The sequence below is a fragment of the Lepisosteus platostomus genome, chromosome 7 (genome assembly GCF_059453375.1).
Source record: "Lepisosteus platostomus isolate fLepPlt1 chromosome 7, fLepPlt1.hap1, whole genome shotgun sequence".
NCBI lineage: Eukaryota > Metazoa > Chordata > Actinopteri > Semionotiformes > Lepisosteidae > Lepisosteus > Lepisosteus platostomus.
Window position 1 is genome coordinate 46,837,823 of NC_142617.1, and position 27,894 is coordinate 46,865,716.

At 43.6% G+C, this 27,894-nt stretch overlaps 2 protein-coding genes and 1 long non-coding RNA gene across 4 annotated transcripts; 1 reads left to right on the top strand and 2 right to left on the bottom strand.

Moving 5' to 3' along the window:
• Positions 1-3,892: 3,892 nt before the first annotated feature.
• LOC148658966 (uncharacterized) lies at positions 3,893-4,713 on the bottom strand. The gene is made up of 2 exons (XR_015940274.1): positions 4,542-4,713; positions 3,893-4,340 (listed from the first exon to the last, which is right to left on the bottom strand). It is a non-coding gene; the product is annotated as an uncharacterized LOC148658966 (long non-coding RNA).
• Positions 4,714-4,842: 129 nt separating this feature from the next.
• On the top strand, positions 4,843-8,131 carry mibp2 (muscle-specific beta 1 integrin binding protein 2). Of its 2 annotated transcripts, XM_088640807.1 has the most exons (8): positions 4,846-5,112; positions 5,756-5,846; positions 6,298-6,346; positions 6,540-6,726; positions 6,834-6,905; positions 7,103-7,209; positions 7,304-7,398; positions 7,847-8,131. In XM_088640807.1, the coding sequence occupies exons 1-7, from the start codon at positions 5,087-5,089 to the stop codon at positions 7,387-7,389; spliced, it is 618 nt and encodes a 205-aa protein (XP_088496933.1). In that variant the 5' UTR covers positions 4,846-5,086; the 3' UTR covers positions 7,390-7,398; positions 7,847-8,131. The 2 variants fall into 2 exon arrangements, with proteins under 2 accessions (XP_088496934.1, XP_088496933.1); XM_088640808.1 differs by lacking the exon at positions 6,298-6,346 and having other exon boundaries at positions 4,843-5,112.
• Positions 8,132-10,209: 2,078 nt separating this feature from the next.
• sqor (sulfide quinone oxidoreductase) lies at positions 10,210-27,881 on the bottom strand. The gene is made up of 10 exons (XM_088640804.1): positions 27,553-27,881; positions 24,899-25,136; positions 23,969-24,139; positions 22,798-22,851; positions 19,093-19,287; positions 17,628-17,837; positions 15,006-15,189; positions 13,456-13,523; positions 12,902-13,080; positions 10,210-12,312 (listed from the first exon to the last, which is right to left on the bottom strand). Exons 2-10 carry the CDS (start codon positions 25,100-25,102, stop codon positions 12,255-12,257), a joined length of 1,323 nt encoding a protein of 440 aa, XP_088496930.1. The 5' UTR covers positions 25,103-25,136; positions 27,553-27,881; the 3' UTR covers positions 10,210-12,254.
• Positions 27,882-27,894: the final 13 nt, after the last annotated feature.

Below are 27,894 nucleotides of genomic sequence, written 5' to 3' on the forward strand. Positions count from 1 at the left end.
CGGCAGTTTTAAGACAGGTTAGCTAAGGAAAGATGTTAACTCATCTTCTGGAAACAAGTTTGTTGGAAACTAAAGGATGCGTTAAAAAGTATGAGAAACGCCGAAAAGATAACTTCCCATCTCGACATATTCGTTTTCTAGGTAGGTTTTCTGCATGAGATTACCTTTAATTAATTATATTATCTAATAATTAATTATAATATACAAAAACAGTAAGTTACAACTGGCTAAATTACAATGGTGGTACTTTAAAACTGCAGAATGTTCAGCCTCCTACTCGGAAAGGAGACTCGATGCGACAAGTCAACTCCCATGAGCGCAGGGGATAATTAAGTCGTGGCCACGAGTTAGTAAATTGAAACTAAGTCCCCTCCCAACTATATAAGCCACAGCAGCTGCAAGCAGCTAATGTCAGCGTTGTTGTGCCTCTCGGATCTCTAACAGCTGCTGCACAATAAAGACGAAGGCCAGGGGTGAGAGTTTAAACTCTGTACTGCAGTTTATCGAGGCGCACCGGCGTTCGGTTGCCTCGAGTCTGTGATTTCTGGGGATTCCTTCGGGTAACATAAAAAAAAACCTGAAGGAGGATTTATGAAAAAACAACGAGGAAACTGAAAACGTGCCCAAAGAAGTAAGTTCCTCTGCAGGCTGCAAGCTGATGAAGAGTCGAGTCACGCCGAGCAAGTTCCACACCTGAAAATCCAGCCGAAGCGACTGCATTTTCCCTGTAGGCCACTAGGTGCCAGTATATACTAGCACAACTCTCGACGGAGCTCAATCCTCTTTCTGGAAATGAGTTCACTCTTCAGTAAACTAGAAATCTTTAAACATGTATTGAATTTCTATGTAGACCTTTTTGTTGTTTTTCTGTAATGACTAAACTAATGTAGATCTGAATTCGTACTGTATATGTCTGTATATAACCGCCCCCCATCTCCGTTGGCACCAAGTAAACACTTCTAAAAAAAAAACACAATCGTAAACCAAGAGATGGGGGGGGAGGCAAAATATTTTGTGCATATAAACTGCGTCTTCAATAACTAAATAAGATGGAAAAATTAAAAAAAATCAGTACATTTTTCCATGCGAAACGGTTTGTGTCACCCCCCCAAAAATGATATCCATCCGTTCTCTAAACGCCTCATCCAGTGCAGAGCTGCAGAGGAGCCAGAGCTCATCCTGACGAGCAACGGGTGCGAGGGATCTCGTTGCTTGCCGGAATAGCCTCTGGCAGCCCGTGACCCTGAATCGGAAGAAGCAGGTGGAAAATTAATGGATACATTTCAGCTATCGTCGTCCTCTTTTATGATAAGTATCATTTATAGCTAAAGAAAACCGGCCTGTATCCATTATGATTAAAAGTATTTTTACACCAAAAGAGAGGGTGTGAGTTTTATGCACACTTTTTTCTTTTGGTGACGGGGATAGTCTAGTCTTATCTTATGGTCTCTTAATAATCCCCATCTATGAACTGGCTTCGTCACTCTGTTCTCCTCCTCACTAATAGCTGGTGTGTGGTGAGCGTTCTGGCGCACTATGGCTGCCGTCGCATCATCCAGGTGGAGCTGCACATTGGTGGTGGTGGAGGGGAGTCCAATTACCTGTAAAGCGCTTTGAGTGGAGTGTCCAGAAAAGAGCTATATACTGTAAGTGTAAGCAGTTATTAATTATTATTATTATTATCCCGATATCTGCAATATTATATCCCTGCCAGGAATTAAGAACTAAAGAAAGGTTAAAAACAAGAGGAGGTCATGAAGCTCACTCATTTGGCTGAAAGATTCTTAAAAAATGTTCGGTAGCTTGTTCCATACTCCTGCCAGCCATTCAGTGAATAAGTGCCATTTTTTAAATTCTCAATGTACAGCTTCCTAGTTGCCCTTTATGTCCTTAGGGATTTTATAAATAAAAATACAGAGCACTTGGTGAGAATTGTCTGTTACCACAGCAGACACAGACTTCAGCAACTCATTAGTGTGTAAAGTATTTCAGAGTTAGCTATCAGTAAATTCCCTTAATGCACTGCACTCGTTGAGATAAACTTCATCAAGTGGCACTGGCATCTCCCTACAGTCCCAGGTGTGCACTGATTGCGTGCACTGATTGTAGCTTCACCCCAGCCTCCAAGATCTGAAGTCACAGTCTTGCATATCATTGTCTTGTAAAGACAACAGGCAGACGACGTGTCAGAACAGTTCTATGAAGCACAGCTGCATGCCAGTCTTGCCAAAGAAGTAAAGCACAGCGATTGAGCAACACAAACCCTTAAAATTACAGTGGAAAGGTTTAAATGCAGGATTTTCCCTTCCAATTATTTCAAAATTATAGCAAGATATAATTCACTTAAAAAGCTCCTGGAAGCTAGGAGATACAAGCTCCTGGAAGCTAGCAAATACAGATCCCTAGATTTCCATTTCCATTCCTCACAAGACAGCAGGAGCCTGACTGACTCTATTTGTAGTGTAATATAAATCTCTCCCTACATAGTTCTCCTCATGTCAAGGCATCCCATGGGGCTTTTACAGAAATAAACAACATGACATAGAAAAACATTTTAGTCATAAGTATAAAGGGTACAAGTAAAACAATTCCCATTTTCAGTGTCCTCTAGTTTCTCGTGTGAGTTAGGAGTGAGTTCCTAAAAGAAGAACAGCAATTGGAAGGCTTGTGTCCAGCCAACCTGTCACGGTGCACAGTGCATGAGCAAAGCTTCCTTCTCAGAATGATCTGGTACACTACAGTATAGTCAGATAAGCAGCTCTTGAAGGTGAGCTAGGTCCGTGCTGAGAAAGGACTTCATATGTTATAGTTGCTGCTTTTGACATTGAATTGGAATTGAAAATATGGATTTTGCCAGAGAAGCCATCACCTTCAGTCTAGAGGACAACATCACACAATGTAGTCTTAGTCATCACCTGCTTTTCTCTGGAGAAGCCACACATTGCTTCTTTTACCGAAGGCAACAACACCTGCAGAGTCCAGAAAATATGTTATCTATTGAGATACTTAATGAATTCATACTAAGAAGCATTCAAAACGTAACGAAAGTGTTTAGAAATCCATCATGTTTGATGGGTTTCTAATGTCTCTGGGTATAAAAGACAATTGTCAGGTGAGACGCTACTTCCTTTGGATTAAGGCAGAGGTTTCAACACCAAAGAGCTGTTCAGTGCCTTTGCTGGACATCTCTGCGTTCTCAACTGAGAGTGTGGGGGGTATGTAAATTGCGTCATTTGGGGTTAACTTTCTTGGGGACGTTTTTTTTTTCAAAACAATAAGAAAAACGGGTCAACAAGAATATTTTTGGCTCTTCGATAAGTACATATTTTTTGTTTCCACAAATGAAAAAAAAAAGTTTAACAACACCTTAAGTGAATGTAATTTGCACAACGCCATTCACTTCACCAGCTCCTGGGTGCGGAAGAATACGGTGTCGGTCTGTCGCCCCCGTGTCTCTCCTCTCGGAAGCCGCCGTGCTGCAGACGTGGGCACGAGACCAATTTCGTGCCCCCTCTCTGCGCTCTCAGGTCGACGTCATCATCACAATGACCTCACCACCTCACACGGTCCTAATTATATCGTCTGAGAAAATATGGTCGTTTTGAAGTTTGTTGCAAATCTAACGGTCGCTTTTCTTGGAACAAGAATTCCTGCCGGAAGATGTGAGGAGACTTTCATTTCTCTCATCCGATATGTGGCACAGGGTGACCTATAATCTCTCTGTCTGAGAAATGATTGTTCTGTTTAGCTCAAACTAATTGTAATTGAGCTGATCTGGTTACTACTGGTCGTGTAGCATGCATTCAGTTAATTACAGTATATACAATTTACTGTATATACAGAATACAGTATATACTATACCTGGAGTGAAAAAAAATATGGTAACATGCAGTTTACAAGCCTTCCGTTTTAATTGTATTATTACAACATTGGGGTGCATTAACAATAGGCATAAGTATAACACATACAGTATTCAGGAAATAATTGCTTGGCTGCCACAAAAGCTTGCACCAAATGGTGCAAAAGTGATTTCCCCCTTGGCTGTAACTAGGCCTGAGAACTCACGGCAGGCTAAAGGACTCTGCAATTCTGGGCTGTCATATCGTTCCGGTGAAGTCGCTCTGCACTTATCTGAGACTGTGCAGCTTCACCAAAGGGCACATCTCGTGCTCAGTCACTCATCCTGGCACGAACCCGTGACCTAGACATCACATCCAGCGGCAATGTTCCAAAACGGATTTCTGACTTTATCGGTGAGGGCTGACGTGTTTTCCGTTCTTGGGTCTCTTATTGCCACTCTGTTTTCCTCATTTTTGTTTTGCACAAGGTATGGTCGTTTTCTGCAATTTAAGAAAGCACAAAAAACACACGTTAATCCGAAATGGGCAGAAATTATAATACAGAGTCCACGGAGATCCAGCCCTGTCAAGTATGCCAAACCAGTATAAACAAAATAAAAAAACCAATTCAGCATGTGGGCGCATTTCTGGCGACTATTCTGAGCAATATGACCAACGTTCTCATGCAAAATGATTACATACGTGTACAAAGGGCACGTCTAAAAACTGGTTACTTTGTTTTGAGGGGGTGAGACGGACGAGGTGCTGGTGTTCACGAAAACTAAGACAAACAAAATAAACCTGAGGTTTAAGGTTTTCGAAGGACAACATCCAGAAGTTGGCTCAGCACCGCTGCGGTGTCGGGCTGGCGCGAGTGCGTGGTAGCGGGAGGGTGACGCGAGCCACAAACTCGGGCTCTGAGGGCTCTGATTGGAGTAGGACACGAGGTTCCGCCCACCTCTACACCTTATATACCCAATCAGGGCGCAGAGGGCAGTAGTGGAGAAGCGCGTGTTCCGGAGTCTTGTCTCTTTCTGCTGAGCATTGTGGTGGAGCGACAGCCTCAGTCTTCAACTCGCCACCCGCGCCATGGAGCAACCAAGTAGTTGACGTTTCCTTTAACCTTCTCTTTTTAAGCTTCTTCATCCCGATCATTGCGCTCTCTTTTTTTAAAGCGAGCAGCAGTCCGCTCCGGAGTCTTTTATTTTATTTTCGATTTTTAGCACTTCCAGGATTTCTGTGCGGAGATGAAGTACATCGTGGGCATTGGCGGGTGAGTCCGTGCTGGTCGTGAGTGTCCGGGTGCTGAAGGCCCCGTCGGGAAGTCCACACGTGGAGCGGGGGCGGAAGCTGGTGGTTCCACTCAGCCGCCTAAAACTTTCCATGTCGCAGGCTGGACGGAATAACAGTTGTGCCGCACGAAGTGTGTTGTACTTCTCGTGCTTTGACGTGTTTTTATCTGTGCATTTCGGGGATGTGACTTTTTAATCAGTTTTATTGAAAATATAAACATAGCATAACGTTTTAAGTCTTCACAATCGCAGTTTCTCTTTTTTCGTTGTACTTTGCTTCAGGCCGTTTGCCGTTTCTCGTCTGAAACGTGCTTTGGTGGGGGAAGAACAAAAGGCCATAAAAGTACAGAATGCAACGCAGCTGTATGCTGTCAGTTAGGCTCTGTCTACAGTACTGACTCTGGGCGTTGCTTTATACCCCGACATGACGCCTAGGCCAGCTCACTGCATATACAGTACTTAAAAGAATAAAATGGCATTAATTTGCACGTCTTCAGTAGATCTTATTGACGCTTCATCATTCCACTGTGTTGCTGTCTGATTTATTTCATATTGGGTCAAATATTAAATATGGGTTGAGTTCCGCATGTAGCCTAATCGTCTCCCTACGTCCCTTTGTTCCAGTGTGACGAACGGTGGTAAAACCACGCTGACTGACAGATTGACGAAGAATCTGCCCAACTGCTGTGTTGTTCACCAGGATGACTTTTTCAAGGTCAGTTTGCACAGGATTTGGTGTAAAAGATAAGAGAGAGGAGGAACAAGAGAACACGTTTAATCGTTTTTCTGTCAAGTATCCGAGTCTCACTTGCAGAACTTAGTCCTTCAGCCAGGACTCGCCCTTGAATTCACGGGTTAGTGTTCCGCCTTTAAAAACGGAACAAGGAACCGTCAGAAAAAAATCTTGCAGACGAGGAGAGTTTTGCATTAATATCACCCGCAGCCATTTTCAGGCGATAGGGAATTGAGCCTGGTTAAGCTGTATGACACTCCCCCTCACCTCACAGGAGCCTCTTAGACGAAAGTGTTGGGCAGAGATCGTGTTGAAATGGAGTGTGCGAACTGCACGCTTTCAGTTTTTCTGGTCGAGTGAGTCAGTCAGTCCTTGAGGACAGGTGTTCTTGTAGACTGTGCACAAGTGTACATCTGATCCATGTATGTTTCAGCCACAAGATCAGATTGAAGTTGGTGAAGATGGATTTAAGCAGTACGATGGTAAGCACCTGAGATCTCTTGTGACTCGGCACCAGGGTGGTTTAAAGAGTGGCGTATGTGCGCTTATCTTTTAAAAAAAAACTCTTGCATGCTTCTCTGGCATTCTTTGATTCACTGTCATCTTTAAAAAGCAAATGCCCCCCCGACTTGAACCGATCTTGCTTTAATCTTCTCATTTTTAAAACCATTATAGTGATCAGCGCACTGGACATGGAGGCGATGATGAGCACGATCTACGCCTGGGTGGAGAACCCAGTGAAGTTCGAGCGATCGCACGGGGTCAACAACTCTCTGGATGCTAAAATCGTCCCGGAGTCAGAAAGCCAGGACGACGAAATTCACATCCTTATCGTCGAGGGCTTTCTGTTGTACACCTACGGGTCAGTACTGCCTGTTGGAAGCGGCGACTGTTGGCTATTTCCAGCTTCTGGGCGGGACATATTCTGCTGTTGACATCTAGGACTAACACCTTCCTTTTCTTCCCCAGACCTTTGATCGATGTGTTTGACCAACGCTATTTTCTTTCCATTCCATATGAAGAATGCAAAAGGAGGAGGAGGTAGGTAACGCAGGGGTTTTGGCACCATTGTGTTTGGAGGGTGTGCTGTTTGAATGAAAATGTTTTTGTCTGTGCATCCTTTTTGGGTTTCAATGTCAAATGTACTGACAGCCTCTGGTTTCACTTTGTGTTGTGCTATACAGAGTAATACTACAATATATATATATTTTTTTTCCCCCTTCCCTCCCCCCTGACAGTTCAAGGAACTACGCAGTGCCAGATCCACCAGGCCTGTTTGACGGCCATGTCTGGCCCATGTACATGAAACATAAAAACATGATGGAGGAAAACAAAGTTGATATAGGTAAGATCATTCATTGATTGATTTATTTTTTGTGTGTTTTGTACTATTGGGGGGGGGGAAAAATCTACTGAGACTTTTTCTTCTGCGCCAACAGTGCTCCTTGATGGATTACGGTCAAAGGCGGAGATCTATAACTTGGTCTATGGAGACATCCAGAACCAAATCCAAAAACTGCTGTAATAACAAAAGGTAAGCTATTGGTGGAAGTCGTCTGCCGGTGCAGATTCCCCTTATTAGTGTAGGTTTCCAGTGGAGTCCTTTACTGGTGGAGATATGTACGAAGACCTTGGGTGTTCTAGTGGTATACCTTAAAGGAGCTGGCTCAGACTTGACTTTTCAGATTTATTTTCATGAGTGGGGAAATTGCCACGAGAAGCAGGACATGAGTAAGAACCAAATCACTGCCCAGTTAGTGGGATTGCTCACTGGTAACTTACTGGTCTGAACAGAATCTGGCCCAGATTCCCCCCCGGTGAACACGAAGGGATTGGCTTTAGTGTGGCTCCGGTCTCACAGTAAAGGTGGTGAGGGTGTGCAGCAATGGGAAGGAATTATGACTGAAAACATTACATTTGTGCAAAGTAATGTTGCTACTTTAGTTTTAGAATGGGTCTAAGATCAATCTTTTTGGTTTCAGGTCACCTGCTCTGCTGCGACTGAAAGCCTACTGTATCCAGGAAGACGCATGGCTTTTACATCTATACGTGTGGATCTGGCAGCTCGTTTTATTTAAAGGAGTGTGTGTTTATGTATAATGGTCAGCTAAGATTTTTAAATTAATTTTATTTATCCAGCAGCTTCCACGCTGGCTTTTTAACCGTATAGCCCAAGGCTGTGTCCTGCATTGCAGGATGACGTAGAACCAGCAGTTCTGACTGGTGTCAACAAGATGTACTTATCAATAAAAGTACTCCTCCAGAAAGCTTGTTTGGATATTCATTCATTTACATAGCTGAGAACAGTGCTTTGAAACTAGATTTCAAAAAAGGAAGTCTGAGTCAGGTCTTGCCTGTATTGAATTATTCATAAAAGAGAAATGCTACATTTTAGAGGGGTGTGTGAAGCATTGCAACTAAAAACACACACTGCCTCCGAACTCTGGATCTCTACTGAAAGGAAGTCATGCAAAACAAGTGCCCCCATGTCCATTCCAGTCCTGGCAATGAGAATGGAGAAGAATGGTCAACGAGTTATTTCCCATCATTCCAAGGGACCTGTCAATCCATGGTGAGGATCACAGCACACAAGGCCTGTCCTGCAACCTCAAGGGTGCAAAGTGAACTTCCTCTCTGAATGGGCCAGCAGACCAGGACATGCACACACATACACGCGGCTAGGCAAAGTGACCGCCTACGTGTACTTGTGCCACGGGCGGAAATAGAAGGCTCCCACATAACATCCCATATGATCATGCAAATGCCATACACAAGGCACCCAACAGCTGTGAGGCAGCAGTGCCAACTACTGTGTGAATACGTACACTTGTTTTTGAAATCCAGTGTACTCTGAATCATCCTATAAATGTTAATATCATGGAATATACCCAGATCCAAGCTGTATTTTTCTGGGAGTCGCATGAATAAACAGAGATGGGTGTGGTCCTTCAGTTTGGATAGATCATCTTTAGGAAAGAAGCCCAACCAAAGCAAGCTTGGCTCTGTATAAAGAGTGCTGGAAATCTTAAGCCTATGTTGGTGATTTATTGAATTTAAGGAAGCGCTGGGGCCCTGGCACAGTAATACACACACATGGGTGTTGAGGAGTAACAGGGAACCTCAGAGACTTACCAGCTGGAAAATGCCAATTGTTTACTGCTTTGGGTCACTGACATCCTTAGATTAAATCTTGCAAAAGTCACCTCTCAATCAAGAAACTGGAGCCAGCATACAGGTAAACATCTCACTTTCTGGGCAGAGTGATGCGCAGCTTCCCACTAAACTCGTTCAATTTGAACTCACACTGTTTGAGGTAGCAACAGCAGCTCTCAAGCCAAGACAAAAAAAAGTTTAAATTTTTCTGTTTTAGACACAGGCACCATGGTGGTGGAGTGGTTAGCATTACTGCCTCACAACTGTGGGGCCCTACGTTCAATTCCAGACCTGGAGTGCCATCTGTGTGGAGTCCGTGTGTTCTATGTGTTCAGGTGAGTTTCCTCCAGGTGCTCTGCTTTTTCCTACAGTCTGGGATCTATCCTGCCTTGCGCCAGTGCTTCCCAGATCAGGCTCTGGGCCACCATAACCCTGAATTAGATTTGCAGTTATTGGATGTGATGTTTTAGATGTATTTTAATAATTATTTGGGAGTTGGGAGGATTTTCTTTCTGAGCTAACTCCTTTTGAGAGCCTTGAAGTCTTTGGTGCAACCATCTTACATGTTGCCTACGTGTGGAAAGATCAGATTGGCGTCTTTTTAGCTCCAACAAATCTTGACGTTCAGGCAAATCCCAGCCTGTATCTTGCAGTCGTTTTTTCACGTCCGTCTTTTTTAAGAATGATCAACTGACAGCACCAGTTTTTACTGTGTCCTCGTGACAATCTCATGCCGATGAAAACACCTGCCCATCCGGCTAGCATTGCAGCCCACACTCCTGGGGCACTTGAAATAGGCGACACACGTGACCGGTCCTGGTCACCAACACAGCAGCTCTTACCCACAACCCTTAACCCATTTATTTTTAAGAATTTGAAACATGGGATCTTAGTCATTTTAATTATTTAACACATAAATCAGGAACTTGTGGCCTTGAATGTTATAGGATGTTAACATTTCCAATTCCACTGATCTCAAAACTGCTTAATTGGACAAACTGCTGAAGTAGTTGAAAGGGGTTTGCTACTTTTGAAATTGATGAGTTTAGGATGACCACTGTACACTATGTATTAGCAGGAGCACGGTATACCATTTACCAACATACACTACGCTTTTCATTTGGTTGATAAAGTTAATTTAGTCGAATTGTTTGTCTACGTTACACACAAACATAAACACCTATTGTAACAATTCCAGGCACAAAGTAATCAAGTCTTTAATAAATGTATAAAAAACAGAAAAAAACTAATATAACAACACATCCCATTAACCAGTCAAATGCATTCATATTGTTAAAATGACACAAAGCACTTCCAATTAATGTTGCATAGAAATAAAGGTCCATAATCACAAAATCAGAGCAATCACTAAAAAAATGCATTTCCAAAAACTATAGGGTCAAAAGAATCTGAGGATATATAGGCAGGGTCCTGCCCAAACAGATTGTCCTCACTAAAACAACACATCTGAAATGCGGCACTGGTCCTGGAGAGTCCCAGTCCAGTTAGTCGTGGAGATCACCTGTTCTTAAAGACTGGCATCACTTGTAAGGTTCAATCAAGAGAACTGGGGTCCTTGAAGGCTGAAGAGGTTTTCACTTGGAGTCGTAAATGATCTCTAAATTACTTAAGTTAACAAATCACCAGTTTAAGTCAGTGAAATGGAAACGTGCAGCGACTTTAGAAATCGGTGATTTAATGGTGACCTACAGACCCCGCTGGGCCGAGGCTCTCCGGGACCAGGGCTGGAGGGCTGTAAGTCGTCACCTGGAGCTATGGCACAGTACTAGGTCAATCAGGCAGGAAGTCTAGAGCAGCGTCCCTCCTCCAGCTGTCGAATGGTTCTAGCAGGGTGAAGTTATGTTCCAGTTGAATCCAGACATATTGCATCCTGATGATTCACCGGTTTCAGAAGAAGCTTTTGACCATTTTGGCTGGAGAGGAGAAACACTGCTCTTTGCTAAAACAAACCTAACAAGCGTCTGCCACAAGGAGCTGAGCAACACGCATGAAGGGTGCTTAAAGACTGAGCCCATGGAAGACACAGACTAGTTCTGAGTTCTGACATCATTCTCATTTGACCCATTTAGAGTCCTGAATGTTTTGTCAAGCAATTTCAATGTATCCAGAACTAATTATTATGCAATGTTCTCCAAGTGGATCCACAAACAAACTCGACAGGCTTCTTTGTTTATTAATGCTTCTATTTTGTGTGCAGATTTGAAACAGTAAAATTACCTTTGAGAAGAAAGCCAAACAAATCAGAGCACGCAACCAGTGTTACAATTTCAACATGAAAGCATTATTTCAGTAAGGTAGGTAGGTATGTGGCTCTTAATCGAAATGAACATCAGTATTCATTCTCATACTTGCACATTCTTTATGCTGACAGAAATCACTGAGGCATAGACACAGGTGACTCTTCTATTAGATATTCACAAACTCATATGCAGTGTATAAACACTTAACACACATATGCTTACATCAGCAGACAAACACAGCAGTACCTGGTTCTTGGACCCGGTGAGACCCTGAGTCATACAGGCCGACGCATGTGTGCGTAATGATGGCTGATTACTGCCATGAGTTTGGAGTCTTGGAAAGCTGGTCAGTTCTTTACATTATACAGTATATATATATATGATACATTTCAAACAAACATTTTTTAAAAATGAAAATAGAAAAAAGTACTTTTCCTCTCATCAGTAACATCTGATACTGACTGCCAGCAGTACTCTGTCCCCCCAAATCACTTGAATGCTCATTGTTGCTTTGCAGTTTAGCAATGTCATTAGCCTCACACATTTATTGTGTCATCTTTAACCTTGTTTTTCAATTTGTGCATGGCAAATTATGTTTGCCATTTGTGGTTAGAAACTAGGCTATTCTATTTTTTTTTGTTTGTGATATATTTTGCTTTCATCCATACTGACTTACATTTGTTCTCACTCATACAGCAGAACAATCTAAGTGAATTTAAGCACAGGGGTAGATCAGCAGTAACCCATCTGGGAAATGGACCCACAAACTTCCACTTCTAAAACACCCGAACACTGCTTCACACTACTACCTGGTTTAAACGTTGCGTTACAGAAACTCAAATGATCCCCAACCCAGACAGAAGAGAAGAAGCTGAAGAAATCAGGACCGGTCACCTGCACGGACGTTGGCTTTGTCAGGTGACCGTGACACACAGGAGAGAGACAGGAAGACGAAGCGGTCAGCAGTGTGTCCCGTCTATTTCAGACCCAGGTGCATTATCTTCCTGTACGGGCCTGGTCCTCCCCACAGTCCCCTGGGAAAAGCACACACACGAATGAGGACAGCGGCACCCGCAGTCTTGATTGGGGCAATGCACGGCGTGGTATAAGAAGATAACGCATCGCATTTACACCAGAAATACAATTACTGGTTAATAACTCAAGAAGATATTTACTCATTTATCCAAAGTCATGTACATTTTTACCCATTTATATAGCTGGATATTTTCCTGGTGAAGAGTCGTGTACAGGACTAAAGAAATGAAGAGATCTTAACACTGAGGATGGGAGCTTTGAGTCTCTGCTGTGGACACTTGACAAGCTGTCTCAGTTACCTCAGTCACGCCAACTGTACGAATAGGCATCAGCAATGCTGGCACCACCTTACAATGGACTAGTGTCCCATCCAGTGGGGCGTCTTGAACTCCTAGTACACATGACACTACAGAAGCTTGGTTTAGCTCCTACCTGTGAAGTCTCTGGGCTAGAGTACGGTTTTAACCTTATTTTAATCTGGTAAATTGCACGCAGTTCTAATAATATATTTACTTTTGTTATAGATCGTATGGCCAAATAAATCCAAAAGCCTTTTTTCCTTAATTTCTACATCCTTAGTCAACTCACTTCAGAAGGCCGTGCCAGTACAGATGTGGCATCACATCTGCCTTCATGTAGTACATGGTTCTCCTCTCCTTGCTTTGGTCGATGGGGAATGTTTCCAGTGGCTGCCCATTGTAGTCAAACTCCGCCAGGATCACGGTGTTGTAGCTTGTGACCAGGGGACATGATGTATAGCCATCATACTGCATGCCAAACAAGAAGCAATGACAAATAGGTTAAATTTGAAATTGCCAATATACATTCATTTAAATGACACATTGTTCTTCAAAATGTGATTAGTCCTGAAACAACATGGCTCCGGAAAAATGCACGTACCGTAGCACTGAAAGAAGTGCTAGAAGTGTAATTTCTTAAAAGTGCAGGAATATAGATTTTATATTTCCAACCTTTTAAAGGACCTGCAATTTTTTTAAAGTCAGAATTTTGACATTAACACAAAAAGGGGTAAAAGCCACAGAGAATTAAAGACGGGAAATAACTGAACTGTGTGGACAAAATCAAATTAATTTTTAATTCTCTTTCCTGGAGACAGCAGGAGCACACACTGCCCACCTTACCCTTTTGTTAGGTTTTTCATTCTTCATCACCTTTGAGATCGTTCTGTCTAGAACAGCAGACTGGGCAGCTGGAAGAGAAACACAATTCTTTCCATTCCCGGCCTCTTTTTACGCTTCATTTTCTTGGTTTTACTTGTCTTGCCCTATTTCCTGAACAGGGATAGACAAGGCAACACTGTGGTCTCATGTTCTTACTTAACACTCCTTACATGGGACATGTTTTGAATTAAATTTAAAGTTACAAAAGGCATACCCAACTCAAGCCAGATATCCCCCATAGTCAGACAGACGGCCGGCCACAATCTGACCCACTGTGACAAGAGTCATCCTTTGAAATTACACAGCACATTTCCTGCGGCTACCAGCACCCTAGACTTTAACTATTAATAAACCACATAATAAATAAGGCTATAAAAATCCTACAGTCATGACCAAGCAGATTTCAGTACATTAAATGTATTTTTAAACATCATATCGTGGATATTAAATTGCTTCACCAGGCTTCTGATTATTTTACATTTCTGTTACTGCATCAGTCTACTGGGTTGTTTGCCAGTTCACAATACAGTATTACTCCTGACTCAGACAGGGCACACTATGAATCTGGAGAGAGCTCTAATGTCTGCTGGGTTGAGCTTATTGCAATTCTATCCTCGTGTGTGAGCAAATTCCTGTAGCCCTTTTTAGCCATGCAGTCTGCTTATGCAGGTCGGTGCACTTGATCGCAACTTCCTTCTCAACCATTCCAACTTCTGCTTTGATTAAAAAAATATTTTTTTATACCCTTCTATTTTATTACTGCGACACGAAGAGCTCCCTGGAAAACAGAATCAAAATTAAACTGAAACTTGAACTTTTTTGTTGTCACGCTTTTTGTTTTTGCCTTTACACCAACGAGGGAATAATCTTTTCCATTGGTCATTCCTTTTGAATTTAGAAGCCAGGAAAAGTTCTGTTCTGGAAGAGTGGGGCACTGGGAAGCCACACAGAGAGTCTGTGACTCAGACTGGAACACAGGACTCACTGTTTTGGAATGACCGAGGGGGAACGTGGGAGGAATGTCTGCCTCTCACTACAAACGATTTACACTGCAGGCGAACATGGGAGCTGTCAGCACTCCTTTCCTCACACCCTAACAGTGAAACCATGCTGCACTTCATGCTCAGGGACCTACCACAGGGTCATCTGGACCAGAGTATTGTGGGCAATAAAGTCCACACCTCCCAACCTTTCTTTTTCAAAACCCTTTGTGCATCTCAGCTATGAAACTGACCACTCCACCTGAAATATTATCTGTGATCCTCGGTTTCTTTTAAGTCAGCCTTTTCAAAACCTACCCTGTCATCAATATTGAAAAGCAATCTTTTGTTTTCTTACTCCTATCACACACTCATGGACGCATGAGAGTCTTTCACGACTAGACGTTATCTGGTTCTGCATCCAGAAAGTTAGGTCCATCCAGATGTCAACATCCATCTCTGGGCTCAGGAGGCTGGCCGAGAGCCCGGCCTGGTCTTTCGCTGAATTCGGCAGGACGTTTCCAAGCTTACCTACTGCAGCTGCCGTCTTTGATGTCGGGAGATTAGTACAGTCTCCAATCCCAAACACGTTGGGATATTTCTTGTGCTGCAGCATGTCCTTGTCGACATCAAGCCACCCCCCTTCGTCTGCCAGGGGGCTGCCCTTCAGAACTTCAGGGGGCCCCATTGGAGGTGTAACATGGAGCATTTCATACTGGAAAAAACAAAAAGTTCATCATCATTTTTGGAAAAGGGTTAAACTATCTGCATGAAAAATTAAAACACAGGAGGTCACAGACAAGGAGAGAAGAGATTTCTCTGAATTCAACGGCCTATGTGACAGATCTCCTGGAATCTTGAGTTTTTTTATTCCATAGACTTGATCTGAACTTTGCTGCCACCACCCAGCAAACTATCAGCCTTACGTAAAGTTACGAAAAGGTAATTTTCCCTTTACTTCCTGTAGTCTTAACTCCTGCTGCTGTAGCCCTCAATAAAGTTACGCGGTGTCCCATGTAAACACACCCTTCTCTCACAGAGGACCTCAGATTTCAGGCCGGATGTTTTGTAGCGCTCGGCACACATGGAGGGCACTGAAGAGAACAGCTGCCCGAACTGAAAACCGCTAGCTCGCAGGCTACTGGGATGGATGTTGACATGCAGGCAAACATCTGTTTCTGAAAACAAAACGACCGCGCAGACTCTCTTGCAAAGACAACAAGCTGCACGTTTTTTTCTCTTGTTATGCAGTAACATATTAAGAAAACAAGGGCAGGGCTAACCGGGGTTTGAGATCTTTCTTCTTCTTGAAACCACAGTTTCCTGGCACAATAGCGGAGCTCTGGTATTGCTCTCGGCTGGGCTTAGCTTCTTTACTATATTAGAATACCTTGGGAGTTGCCTGCAGATCCTGGTTTTATTATTTTCATCTGTCTTTTATTGGAAAATGTAAATTCCATGGGCATAGGCCACATCCTTAAGGCATGGTAACCTCAGGTGAATGCAGAATGACTATTTGGCCCATCTAAACTTTTTGGTAGTAAGCAGCTCATTAATCAAAGAATCTCACCCAACCATTTTTTCCCCAAAAGCCGGGGCATCAGCTTATTGCTGACCTCACAACCCTCTGTGTGAAGAAGTGTTTCCTCTTCTCAGTTTCAAACGATCTTCCACTTGTGTCCTCTAGTGCGTGTTTGTGTGTTTATTTTGATCAAGTCCACCAGGATGACTCTGTCAGTGCTTGTTTGATATAAGTATTTAAAATACTTGTATCAAATCCTTGCAGTCGTCTCTGTTCAAGATGAGAAAGGGTCTTTCAGCGTAATGAGCTTTTGTTGTAATATGGAGACCAAATTAAATTAATAAAGGGAATAATCATATAATAATATTAAATAAGGTCTTACTTTGTACAATTTTAACTCCCCTTAATTTATTATTTGAACTACACATCTGTATGTTCCGTTTTTTCTATTCTGTGGCAATGGTGCATGTTTCCGATACCTGCATGTATGTTTTTTTCATTTGTCTGCCAGGGCTTGTCTTGAATGCCATCTACAACTTCTCGTTTATCCTCTTATTTTGGTATCATCTGTAAATGTGATTGTCTGAATATGCCAGGATCTTTTCTGACATGAATTAGGGAGATCGGTCATCCTGCTACAGGCCCCAGTGCCAATCCACTAATTATACCACCCCAACAGGTGCTTTAACCCCTTAAATGTACCCTGGTTTCTATCCATTATCCAGTTCTAAATCCAAACACGAACATTTCCCCAGATACCCACCACATATAATTTGAGAATTACTTTTTAGGAGGATCTTCTGTTCCTTCTGAAAATCCAAATCTAGTATATCATATGCTCTGTGTGTGTTCTTTTACGGTTCTTGCTTGTTAAAAGAACGTACCAAGTTAAAAAATAATGTATCACTTGTCCATTTAAACATTAAATTACACTTAATGTTGTGTTACACATACATACATGCATCTATGTTATGATACAACTTAGATTTGCATTTTTGAACTGTTGGAAGTCATGAAAGGCCAGCATAATACTCTACATATTCTGCTACATCGGAGAAGGAAGAACTGCAGTACAAGGTACCAAATTTCTTCTGCAAGCTTATGCCACTGTATCATAACTTTATCTAATAAGTGATTAGGCATTCAGATTGCAAATTACTGTAACTTCCAGTTTACGAACAGCAGATCTCTCGTCCCTTTTGTCAAACAGCCACATTGCACAAGAGTCTTTTGTTTCATTACTTTTCTAGTTTCGTGGTGGTGTAACGGCATATACAGTAACTTATCAAGTCATGTTCATGTAACTAAGGTAAGAGGGGAAAACAGCTAAGAAGGGACTAAAATAGTAACCTGGGGACAGAAATCATATCCTGTTTTGATGTGCTAAAACATTATTTTGGCCAAAGACCTTCTTCTGTTCCAGTCCGAGCCTCAGTGCAGTTTCTCCTTCGCCATGATGATTCATTATTTACTTAGACAGGAAGACAGCTCCATCCTCCTCAGCTTGTTGCTAAATAACTGTGGAAATGGTTAGCGTCTTTAATGAATGGTTATGTTTTCCATTTACAGCCAGAAACTAAATGAAGAGACAGGTTTACACGAAGCCAAAGGGATAACATGGTTTCACTGACCTCTAAAACCACAGTTTCTCCGGGGTTGTCTAGTTTTTCAAACACCGCTTCCTTTTTGTCCGCCCTGACCTCAATGAGGTTATGTCTGAGGTTCACATTCAGATCCCGAGTCTTCACAATATCCCACAAGGCATCAGCGTATTTCTTTACCCCAAACAGCACAGGCAGGGAAGTATTGTAAATGATGTTGGCTTTGGGTCGTTTTCCTGTCTGTAGTAAAGTTAAAAACAGAAATGTTGGGCAGGTCACACGGGCAAGAAACAGCTGCAAAGCAGCTGCACAGTCAGTAAGTCTAAACCCACCTGTGGCTTCAGGTGCTGTCTGCAGTCTCTGACAGACTATTTAAAAGGCTACTGTAACGCAAGGTCTCGTTAAGTACAGTATTATATTTAGGTATTATATACACAATATATTGGACATTGCGCACTGGGATTGTTTTATTTGTTAACATGGACAACATGCTGGTAAACATCTAGTAAAACTTATAATTAATTCCATTATATAGTGCATTTCAAAAAGAGAGTTCTGACTGCACGTGCACATAGAGGAATTTAACCAGGACATCAGAGTTTACACCCGTTCTCTTATGCAGCATGGGATCTTTAAGGTTAACTCCCATATTACTGTTGTCCCTGGCCACTGTACTGGGGCAGCGGTTTTGAAATCCTATTGCAGAGAGCAAAGTGCCACCTACTGTTCAACAACACCACCTACAGCAGCGACCTGGTTTTCATTTTGGTCCATTTAAGATAAGATAAGATCACTTTATTGGCCATTTACAATTTGCATTAGGAATTTTTCGCATACCCCACCTTGCTCACCTTGCACAGACAGGGGGAGAAGCTAGGGGTCAGAGTGCAGGGTCAGCCATTTATACTGCACCCCTGGAGCAGATGGCGTTAAGGGCCTTGTTCAGGGGCCCAGAGGATTCCTCTGCCAACTGCGGGATTTGAACCGGCAACCTTCCAGCCACAGGTGCAGATCCTTAGCCACAGACCTACTGCCACACCATTTAAGTACATTAAAGACACAGTCCAAAAACACAGGGGTGTTCCCAGGACCCTTACAGAGCCTATACTTGGCAACAGTTACATATTACAGGTAACCAGCAGAAGAACTCTCATACAGAATACCACTGAAGAAAACAGATGTCTTCCAATTCGCGCATGCAAAGAAAACTGAAGTACATTACATATAAATTAAAACAAAGGCAGAAAAAAAACCTACCCACATTATGACCTGTAGATTCACAACCATTAGCCTAAAAGAGTGGAATGAACTACATATGCGCCTATTACATTCCAGGTTTGTTGTAAGAAATACGCTGGGGCTACTAGCATGCGTAGAGACTGCAGCAGAGAGCAGTCAAGGGCTGTGATCTGATGTCCCATCAGTTGGACAAGAACATAAGTCAGGACTTTGAGAACAGTCAAGCTCAGTCCTGTCTTCTTGAACCCTCGCTCACCTTGCGGAAATAGGCGTCGGAGAGGTACATGATCTTCTGCGGGGCCCCGGCACACTTGACCGGGCTGTTGGGGAAGGTGAAGATGGCGTTGCCCTCCCTGAAGTCCTGCAGGGCCCTCCAGGTCTTCTCCACTTTGTCCACGGAGTAGTTGGAGCCAATCCTGGAGTGCTCAAACCCCTCGGGCAAGCCCTTGATCTGCTCTGACCAGAGCAAAGCGAAAACCACACGGTGGTCATCGATCAGGAACCCCGTGCCAGCCCGAGCCCTTCAGGCGGTCAAGCCAGCGAAGCAAATCAGACTCATCAGTAGCGCCAGATACTCACTGAGGGGGAGGCTGAACTTCCACAGAACTGGGCTGTGCACAGGATTACTTATCACTGCTGGAGCTCATGAAGGACTGTGCAACAACTATCAAGGCAAATTCAAACCATAAGCTGTTCCTCCATGGACTGAATAAATGAGCTAGGAATATATTTAGCATCAATGGAGTTTCTCGCATACTGTAATGTGATACCTACTACCTTAAAAAAAAGCTTCCCTTTTAAAGAAACAAATCCTCAAATAAAGAGTAATTGCTTGTTTACTCATAGCAGACGTACATTAACCTGAAACGATGGGTTGAGTGGTTAAGCCTGATCCGGATAAGCTGTTAAAAACATACCAAGAACTCACAACAGCAATCAACTGTAAATTGACACAAAGGTCATTCCACTGATACCAGGATGTCTATCATAATATTTGTAATACCATCACCTTTTTATTCATAAGCACTTTTAAAAAAAAGTCAGTACAGTGTACATCTGCACTACGCGTCATCGGGTTGAGAAGTGAGCAATTCCTTTGCCAACCGACACAAGGAGGATGTTATCGCTTCTGCATCAGTCGACTTTACATATTATACTGTGGCATGAAAATGTTTTGCTAGAAAATGCTCAAGTGCGTGTTAGAGAAACAAATACTAACAACGAAAGATGCGTCTTTCAGTGCATTCAGAAAGTTGTCAGAATTTGTCTGAGACTAGAACTGTGCTGCCACCTAGAGTTCATCTGTCAACACTACACTTTGAGCAGACTGCAGAGGACCCATCTTATACTGGCCAAGTTCAGAGCACTTGCGAGTAAATTGTATTTACACAGCTTTAATTTCCTGCTTAGCAGATGTGCTCTTTTATATATTTGCAGGAATACAACCCCTGCAGCAATATAATTACGATCTGGTTCAAAAGTCACATCTTCACCAAACACACATGCCAAGCAACAATTCCGTATTGCATCAGACAGTAACATTAAACAGTGGAAAATCACAAAGGACATGAGATGAGGCATATGGAACCTTAATCTTATCTTTTCCTTTACACAATAGATGTCAGAGGTCCTTTAATCTGTACCTGAATTACAATAAGAGACCTTTATAATGAAGGGGAGCTGGTTTGAAAAAGCAACAGACCAAAAAAAGAATCATTTAGGCCAGCCAAGCCTTGTATTAAACATCATGTCTTTCCAATGCACATCTCAAACTACTGGGTAAAGGTTGCCGAATTCCTCCTTATCGCATGTCCAACATTCGCCTATTTTGTATATTCTATCAGATTCAACTATAAGAGCACAGCAGGTAGTGGATAAAAAAGTCACTTAATAAGGTGTTGGGCTCCCACTTGTGGCCAGATCAGCCTGTACGCACTGTGGCCAACGGCATCGAGAATTCGAGAACGGATGTGGTGCCCGTTCCTCCACCTGAAAGTCTAAGAATATCTCACAAACGCTCAGATCTGGTAACAGAGAAGGCCTAGACAGACAGATACCAGTAATAATAATAATTGCTTAGACTTATATAGCCCTTTTCTGGAGACTCCACTCAAAGCGCTTTACAGGTAATGGGGATCCCCTCCACCACCACCAATGTGCAGCCCCACCTGGATGATGAGACGGCAGCCATAGTGCGCCAGAACACTCACCACACATCAGCTATCAGTGGGGAGGAGAGCACAGTAATTAAGCCAATTCATAGATGGGGATTATTAGGAGGCCATGATGGGTAAGGGCCAATGGGAAATCTGGCCAGGATGCCAGGGTAACCCCTGTACTTTTTTCGAGAAACGCCCTGGGATTTTTGATGACCACAGAGAGTCAGGACCTCAGTCAGTTTTACGTTTCATCTGAAGGACGGCGACTATCTACAGTATATCTTCCCCATCACTATACTGGGGTATTAGGACCCACATAGACTGCTGGGTGAGCGCCCCCTACTGGCCCCACTAAAACCTCTTCCAGCAGCAACCTTAGCTTTCCAGGGAGTCTCCCATCCAGGTACTGGCCAGTACTCACAGCTCATGAGCTTCAGTGAGTTGCCAGTTTTGGGTTGTAGAGTCATATGGCTGCTGGCTGCCAGTCAAAATATTAGGTGACCACATCTGTTCTGTGGACACCCCTCCCAGCAGGTAAGAAACAAGTAGCATTGGCCTGTGGGATTGCCTTCTGGGTGATTGAGTGCACCCAGACCATGCCAGGAAAATGCTCCCCTCAACATTACAGAACCACCAGAACCCTTCACTGCTGGAAGTTCTTTAGGTTGGCTCTGTGTGCAAACGTCTGACTAGAACATGATGAAGGCTGATTCATCTGCCCATCACATGTTTTTCTACTGCTCTCTGGTTTGCTGTCCATGCTCTTTGCATCACTGGACATGCAATCAGGCACTGCCGTGAGAGGTTAGCGTTTGTTCACCGTAACCACACTATTGTAACAGCTCCATGGAGCTCCCTGCAGACGGTCTTTCTTGAAAGGTGCTGCTTGCACTCCAGGGTCGAAATTTGCAGTCCGTCCTTGCAATTTGAATTAATGCACAGAAATCAAGATCCACCCACACTTGCCCTTTGCTGTTGATGTGTTTGCCTCCATGCTGACATCATCTTAGACACCATTGCCTGTGAAACATCAGCAAGCTGAGCTGTCTTGGTCACTGACGCTCCTGAGGACAGCACCCCAACAATCATCCCTCTTTCACAGTCACTGCAGCCATACTTATTATAGGCAACCGGGCCCCTCTGGTGTTTTTGCACATGAATCTGAGCATCCTGGTAATTATTTGCTCAATTAGCACACTACACACCACACCTGTGAGGACGCCCTTGCCTTCGATGTGCTTGCTGTCCCTCATTCACCCAAGATTATCCATTTTTTTGGCCCCTGACCTGTATGTAGAAAATAGTGCCCTGATCTCATCAGAACTCAGAAGCATACTGTATTATGTTTGGGCCTGCTCAGTACTCAGATGAGAGACCCCAAAGGCTGAGGTTTTCAGTTCTGACTCTGATCACTATATCATCTGGTTTGTGCTTAATGACAGGCAAATCAGTTTCTATTTTAGGTGTTTTTCATTTTCTTTCAGCTCTTAAAGGTAAAAAAAAAAGGTTCCTCGGATTAGTAATTAGCAGAAAGCCAGTGCGAACACCTGCTGTTTGAGAACTCCCTATTTTGGGGGGGGGGTGTCAGTTGAAATGCAACTAACTGGACAAACAAGCACTGTCAACAAACAACACAGAGGTAATCAATTAAATTCCATTCAGACCTGAACCCTTCACCACCCTGAAGTACACACTGCACTCATGCTGAGCTGCCATTAATGCACATTATAAAACATTGTGTTTTCTAACTAATTCTTCCTGGTTTGATGTACCGCTGCTAACAAGAGCAACATAGACAGTACCTTTTCATAATGCAGCTGGAGTCCAAGAGCCACAATCATATACTGATACGATATCTGGAAGAGAGAAAATGCAAACATTTAAACCACTCGTGACAGAAGGAATAAAAATCACAAACAGCCCTCATCCACAAACATTCATCCACAATGGAGCGTGCCGTCCATCTATGGACCAATCTGTCTAAATCGTGCTGCTCCATTGTTCCAGTTGCCTGTGGAAAGACTCCCTTCCAGGTGCAAACAGACAAATAATCAGCTGAAAGGTGAAAAACAGAAATGAAAGGTCACAGTCCAGCCAGCCCTGGAGCTGCCTTCAGACTGAGCTACTGCACTGTAAATATTGTGAACAACACCTGAGCTGGGCAATAATAACAGAACAACATCAACAGCACTGCTGTTGCAAAAGCCTTAGCCTCCATGTTCCCGCTTACTGAACATGCCTGGTCATGTTTCTCGCAGGTTCATTCACACTGCCCCCTTTAATTAAGCTGTGCCCGATTAGTTCAATGCAAACATGCAGCCAAAACTGTCATTTGGTTCCTTGTAGGTTCTACTTAACTACATGGTAAGGAGAGTGCAAATAGCAAAAAGTGCACCAGTTTAAATGTTTACTATCACCTGTCATTAAGAGTTACAATCCTGATTTAGGCAAGACATCAAACACTGTTGCAGTGTGGTACTGCGTTAAAACCACTAAATTCAGGCAAGGGTAAGTCAACCTTCTACTGCTCTTGTACCTTCATCATTCTGACCTGTTTAAAAACAAAATCTTTTCTTTCATTATACCCTCCCTATTTCTGCAATAGCCAGTGTTTGTTTTTCATGTTTTGGCTCATGATTACAAGTCATGGGAGAATAAGGACGTGTGGCTGGACTCCACAGCGGGCAGGCCACCAGCCTGCAAGAGTCCCGGAGGTCACAAGGGGGCGCTGTGTCGCTAGGAGCTGAGAGAGTCCCTGCTGAGTGACCCCACTCTCCCCCGGACACAGCGCTCAGACGACTGCTTGGGGGAATCTCAGTCCCAGTCGGCTAGTGACGTGACCCAGACTCGAACCCGCAACCTCAGGGGACCAAGCGCTGGGGTGGAGCAACTGGACCACTTTGGTCCACATTCTGCACTCCGGACTGCGAGGAGCGGAAAAGAAAACGCTTCCGTCTCGGAAGGAGGGGGTACCTCTTTGCCGTCGTCAGTGCGGATGCGGTTCTGGTCGGGGCTGAACTCCTGCACTCGGGACTTGATCCACTTCACCCCTGAGGGCACCAGGCTGGCAGTGGACCGCCGCGAGGACTCGACGCTTTTCGCTCCAGCGCCAGCCAGAGTCCAGAGCGGCTGGTAGTAATGATTCTACAAGCACAGGAGGTGTTCATGAACAAACAGAGAGCTGGAAACAATCACACATCTGGCAAAAAGACCTTCAAACAATAATCCACCACCAGCCCTGGTACCAGCTTCAGGGAGTCATTTATCTCCTATCAGAGGCTAAACATCAGCTCCGTCTTCAATCCTAGAGGATGCAAGGAGCAGGGCCGAAAATTCCCAAGATAAAGGGACCAACATTGAAGCTTGTGACCCAGATGGACTCGTGTTGTGTTCTATCTGTAAAAGTACTACCTGTCTTTTTGCCAAGTCATGCATGGAAACGCTGTATATATATATAACTGCAAAACATTTCATCTCCTGTGAAAGTGTGAGAGTTAACACACAAACCTACACCAGGAGTCCTACCACGTGAACAGAGCTAACTGGGCGCCCCTGTCCTTGTCCCTCTAGTGAGCGGCCCACAGAGGTGCTCAAGCCTTCCCACGGAGCTCGATTTTGCTTGCAATTGGCTCATTATGGCTTCACTGTGGACAGCGTGCAGATGTTTTTCTCGCGTTTTGAGAGGGGCCAAAAATAGAGAAGATCTTCAGATTAGCGAGAGATCCAGTATCCTTAACAGCTAGACTCCCTGTCTCATGTGACTGTAATGAAGCTCATTAGCTGCCCCTGCTGTCATTATTAGTCTCCTACACCGCCGCTGTGATGATCACGGAATTAGTTCCCCTGAGATAGCCCCCCTAGCAGTATCACACTGTCCCAGTGACAAAGCAGCAGTGCTCCTACCTCACTAGGCTCAATGACGGCCACATTCTGTGCCCCGACCTTCCTCTTCATGCGAGCACTCATGGTGATTCCTCCACTCCCTCCTCCCACCACCAGCACTTTGTAGTGCTCGCTGGCGGGGGAGCTGCTGGGCCCGTGCAGCTGGCGCACACTCACACTGTGCCTCCGCAGGCCGGGCGGCACACGCAGAACTGAACTGGCCATGGCTGAACCCCTGCACTCAAGCCAGGAGGCTGATCTAGAACAGAAACAAGACGTCAAGTCAGGATCAGGGCGGAGTCCCTGCCACTCAAGGCAGGAGGCAAGTCTAGAAGCTACATCACCCTCCAACTCACAGCTGGCAGCCCACTGGAGCTCAGCAGGTGTGAGCCTGGTCAGTACCTGGATGGGAGACCTCCTGGGAAAAACTAAGGTTGCTGCTGGAAGAGGTGTTAGTGGGGTCAGCAGGGGGCGCTCACCCTGCAGTCTGTGCGGGTCCTAATGCCCCAGTATAGTGACGGGGACACTATACTGTAAAAAAGCACCGTCCTTCAGATGAGACGCAAAACGGAGGTTCTGTCTCTATGTGGTTATTAAAAATCCCAGGGAGTTTCTCGAAAAGAGTAGGGGTGCTAACCCTGGTGTCCAGGCCATGTTTTTCCATTGGGCTTTACCAACCATGGCCTCCTTATTTTCCCCATCTGTGAATTGGCTTCATTACTCTGCTCTCCTCCCCACTGATAGCTGGTGTGTAGTGAGCGTTCTGGCGCACTATGGCTGCCGTCGCATCATCCAGGTGGGGCTGCACATTGGTGGTGGTGGAGGGGAGTCCCATTCACCTGTAAAGCGCTTTGAGTGGAGTGTCCAGAAAAGCACTATATAAGTGTAAGCAATTATTATTATTTCTTATTCTTCTAATTATTATTATTATTGGTGTCTGTCTAGGCTTGAATGGAGTTTCCAGAAAAGAGCTTTATAAATGTAAGGAATTATTATTATTATTATTATTATTATTATTATTATTTATTAGAACAGAAATTAGATGTTAAGTCAAGGTCAGGGCTGCACCCCTGCAGACAAGCCAGGCTAATCTAGAACACAAAAGAGATATAAGAAATATGAATCCCAGATCTTTCAAGTATTATGGATGACATCACTCTCTGGCAGCCAGGTTTATTTCAGGCTGTACCAATCCCAGCTCCCATCTTAACACACCTGCAGTTCCAGCATTTCCTTGTCTGCATTAACTGCTCGAGTTTCTAGGGTAAAGTTCACTGCAGACTCATCCTTACTCTGCAGATCATTTGAACCCACTGGAAAGAAACGGTGCAATGGAAGTTGTGACAATGCTGTTTTTAAGGAAAATAAAACAAACTGACAGTTTAATAAAGAATTAACAGTCTGTGAGATACGGGTTAGCTTTGGAAAAACTCAGAAGCTTTAAAATCCTTTAACTTATAAAAAGTGCTTCAAATACTGGCATAATATAAATATATTTGGATAATGCTTTCCAATCTACTGTTGCAATCAAATAATGTTCTATTTAAAGGTGCAGAAATATTTGTTTTATAGAACTTCACTTATTTCTCATGTGACCTTGGTGACTGTTATGTGCTTTTGTTTTGTTTTAACGAGACGGATGTAAAGCAAGATGACTTTTCAAAGTTTTAGATCAGCGACACAAAAGTAACTATTGCCTATATCTGCGTTACGCAGGTCTGATGGGACAGTACTAGAAGAATTTAAATACCCCATAAAAGGTATCAGACGATCTCTGGGATAGAAGCACATAATTAGTAGAATCCACTATCTTAATCGCAAGTAATCACCGACAAATTAGGAACCAACTTCGGATACCAAGCGTTTTGTAAGTAGCCCAAACAACAGTTAGTACTTCATTTTATTCCGAGTGGAGGTGTAAACAACACGAAAAAGGTCACGGGAAAACCGTGTGGGTAGGGGTGACTACTCCTGAGACATTAAAGAAAATATTAAATTAACAAAGAAACAATATTAAAAGAACACCATTGGTGAAAAACACCAATCTGGGTGCCACGCGCAGATGGTATGCCCGCTGCTACCACTCAACGCCGAACCCGCGACCTCAGGGGACCAAGTTCGTTTGCATTCGTGACAATCTGACTTGTCTCAAATGTAAGTGATTCTGCAGGCCTAATCTCCAGAAATTTCACTTTTCTCTCGAAATAACAATTTACAGCCAGCATTATTGCCGAAAATTTGCTTTAATCTCTAAAGCTAATTGTAATAGAAGTACAAATCGCTTACCGCGCAAAACAGTAATCGCAGAAACATGCTCGTCTCTACGTAAACTAAGCCCAACAACGAAAGACAAGCCACTCCTGTCATTCACACTCACACAGGCCTTCTGTTAAAAATCCCGTCGACATCCAGAAGTGTAGACTAGGATAGACCTGGAAACAGAAGTTTTACCCTGCCACATTTTTCGCGTAGTTGTCTTAAAATCAGTTATAGAGAGTCGGGTGCACCGAGCTGTTTCAGCGGTAGCCACGGCTACATACATTCCTTAAGGTGATTTTGACACAGGTTGCGTGGCGCACAGAGTAGCCGCTGCGCTAGAAGCCGTCAGATCTGCACTGCAGCGCATTTAAACAAATGATACGACTAATAATGCCATTAGCCTACTAAAAACTCACCATCAAACGTCGCCCGTCCTGTATAAATGGATGAACCGCTGTGCTCGCTCAACAGACAGACCTCACCTCTCAACTTCTGAACAATTTGTTCAAAGCGGTGCTCCACTCCCACTGCAGGGAAAACTGAGGGAACATTTAAACCGACTTTATTGTAGAGACAAAATATTTACAGTAATAGATATTTATGCTTTTTGGTGTTATTCCTCTAAGACATTTTCACTTCAAAAACACTCAAGGGGTGAATTATTTTCACGGAAAAAAACCCTACATAAAACACCCCTTTTCAACAGTTGGTTAGGTCCTCGTTGTTTCGCCCTCCCCCAAAGGCTACAGTAAATGCTG

What these genes read in the sequence shown, in the direction of transcription:
- mibp2 (XM_088640807.1), top strand. Translation starts at nt 5,087, where the DNA reads ATGAAGTACATCGTGGGCATTGGCGG. An exon ending in GAATGCAAAAGGAGGAGGAG is followed by an intron (nt 6,906 to 7,102) that starts GTAGGTAACGCA and finishes CCCCCCTGACAG; the next exon opens with TTCAAGGAACTACGCAGTGC. An exon ending in GGAAAACAAAGTTGATATAG is followed by an intron (nt 7,210 to 7,303) that starts GTAAGATCATTC and finishes CTGCGCCAACAG; the next exon opens with TGCTCCTTGATGGATTACGG.
- sqor (XM_088640804.1), bottom strand. Translation starts at nt 25,102, where the DNA reads ATGGCCAGTTCAGTTCTGCGTGTGCCGCCCGGCCTGCGGAGGCACAGT. An exon ending in CCGACGCCTATTTCCGCAAG is followed by an intron (nt 17,838 to 19,092) that starts GTGAGCGAGGGT and finishes ACTTTACTACAG; the next exon opens with ACAGGAAAACGACCCAAAGC. An exon ending in ATGAAAAACCTAACAAAAGG is followed by an intron (nt 13,081 to 13,455) that starts GTAAGGTGGGCA and finishes TTTGGCATGCAG; the next exon opens with TATGATGGCTATACATCATG.